At 69.3% G+C, this 1,496-nt stretch overlaps 1 protein-coding gene across 1 annotated transcript in view; it reads right to left on the minus strand.

Moving 5' to 3' along the window:
* Positions 1-5: 5 nt before the first annotated feature.
* Positions 6-1,496, minus strand: part of GRIN1 (glutamate receptor, ionotropic, N-methyl D-aspartate 1) — a gene marked incomplete at both ends in the record, with an annotated part of 4,564 nt that continues 3,073 nt past the window's right edge. Inside the window, 6 exons of the mRNA XM_012734943.1 lie at positions 6-75; positions 329-486; positions 571-719; positions 788-900; positions 1,010-1,128; positions 1,203-1,483. Coding sequence (XP_012590397.1) covers positions 6-75; positions 329-486; positions 571-719; positions 788-900; positions 1,010-1,128; positions 1,203-1,483 — 890 coding nt within the window. The remainder of the gene's footprint in view (positions 76-328; positions 487-570; positions 720-787; positions 901-1,009; positions 1,129-1,202; positions 1,484-1,496) is intronic.

Consider the following 1,496-nt stretch of genomic DNA (forward strand, 5'->3'; position numbering starts at 1 on the left):
GTGGTCACCAGGTCGCACTTCTGCGAGGCCTCGAACTCCAGCACAGCCGAGTCCCAGATGAAGGCGTGCAGCTTGCTGTGGGGACAGGGTGCCTGGGCCTGGCGATCGGCCACCATCGCGCCCCCACTGCTGCGTCGTCCCCACCGGCCTCTTGCATATCCCAGGCGGCTCTGGACACTCCCTTTAGCCATCTGGGCAGCGGCCTTGGCCCCATGCTGGCGTCACCCCTTTCCAGCCCCGAGCCCGTCTTGTCCCAGCTCAGCTCACGCCCGCCCCGCCCCGGCCTGACCCCCTGCAGGCGCCGCCCGCCGCCGCCGCCTGCCCTCACTTGTCCCGCACGGCCTGGATGGCCTCCGCGGCGCTCTCATAGTTGTGCTTCTCCATGTGCCGGTACATGGTGCTCAGCTCCACCTGCCGCCGGAAGTAGATGTCCACCGAGCTCTGCTTCACCGTGGCGTAGATGAACTTGTCCGACGGGTTCCGCAGCTGCCGGTGGGGGGCGCAGGCTCAGGGGGAGCCCCAGGCCCACCCACTGACCCGCCTCCCTGCCCTCACAGGGCCTTGCCTCACCCGGGGGTCATTGATGCCCGTGATGCGCTCCTCTGGCCGGTCCAGCACCAGGAAGGCCGCCAGGTTAGCGGTGTAGGAGGCCACGATGATCATGGCGAAGCCGGCCCACACCATCCCCAGGATGCGCGCTGAGAAACTCCGGGGGGCGCCTGCGGCAGAGAAGTGTCAGCTTTTGGAGGGCGGCGGGGCGGCGGGACGCGGCCCGTCGGGACCTCACCTTCGCCGATGCCGGAGTTGAGCAGGACTCCCCAGGAGAACCACATGGCCGAAGAGAGGGTCAGCGCGTCCTCCTCCTCCTCCTCGCTGTTCACCTTGAACCGGCCGAAGGGGCTGCGGGGCACAGAGCGCGGGCGGGAGAGGGTGGGAGAGGCCGTCCTGCACGCCCTCGCCGGCTCCGCCCGCCCGCAGGTGGAGTGTCCGGCGCCCCGGCCACGCTCACCTGAAGCGATCCAGCAGGTACAGCATCACGGCCACCACGTGCACCGACAGCCCCACGAGCAGCCACAGTGTGCTCTGGAAGGGCTGCATGAACGAGTCCAGCGTGCTCCGGGGGATCTCCTGCAGCGGGCAGGCCGTCAGCGCCCCGAAAGGCCGCGCAGCCCCGCCGGCCCAGCCCCGCCGGCCCTGCCCACCTTCTTGACCAGAATGGTCAGGCCCTGGTACTTGAAGGGCTTGGAGAACTCTATGTACTGCGCCCGCTCATTGTTGATGGTCAGCGGCGCCACGATCATGTCCGCCTGCCCGCTGAGCAGCTCGCCCATCATCCCGTTCCACTCCTTCTTATTGCTGTTGTTTACCTGTGGGGCGACGGGGACAGGATGCCATCGGCCCCACCGGCGAGCTGGGCCCCCGCCCTCGGCCATCTCGGGGACCGCCGCCCCAGGGCCCGCCCCAGCGCAAGAGGCCCTGCCCACTAGCAGGCCACC

Source organism: Condylura cristata, unplaced genomic scaffold (genome assembly GCF_000260355.1).
Source record: "Condylura cristata isolate star-nosed mole 26May11 unplaced genomic scaffold, ConCri1.0 scaffold00143, whole genome shotgun sequence".
In the NCBI taxonomy this organism is placed as follows: Eukaryota; Metazoa; Chordata; class Mammalia; order Eulipotyphla; family Talpidae; genus Condylura; species Condylura cristata.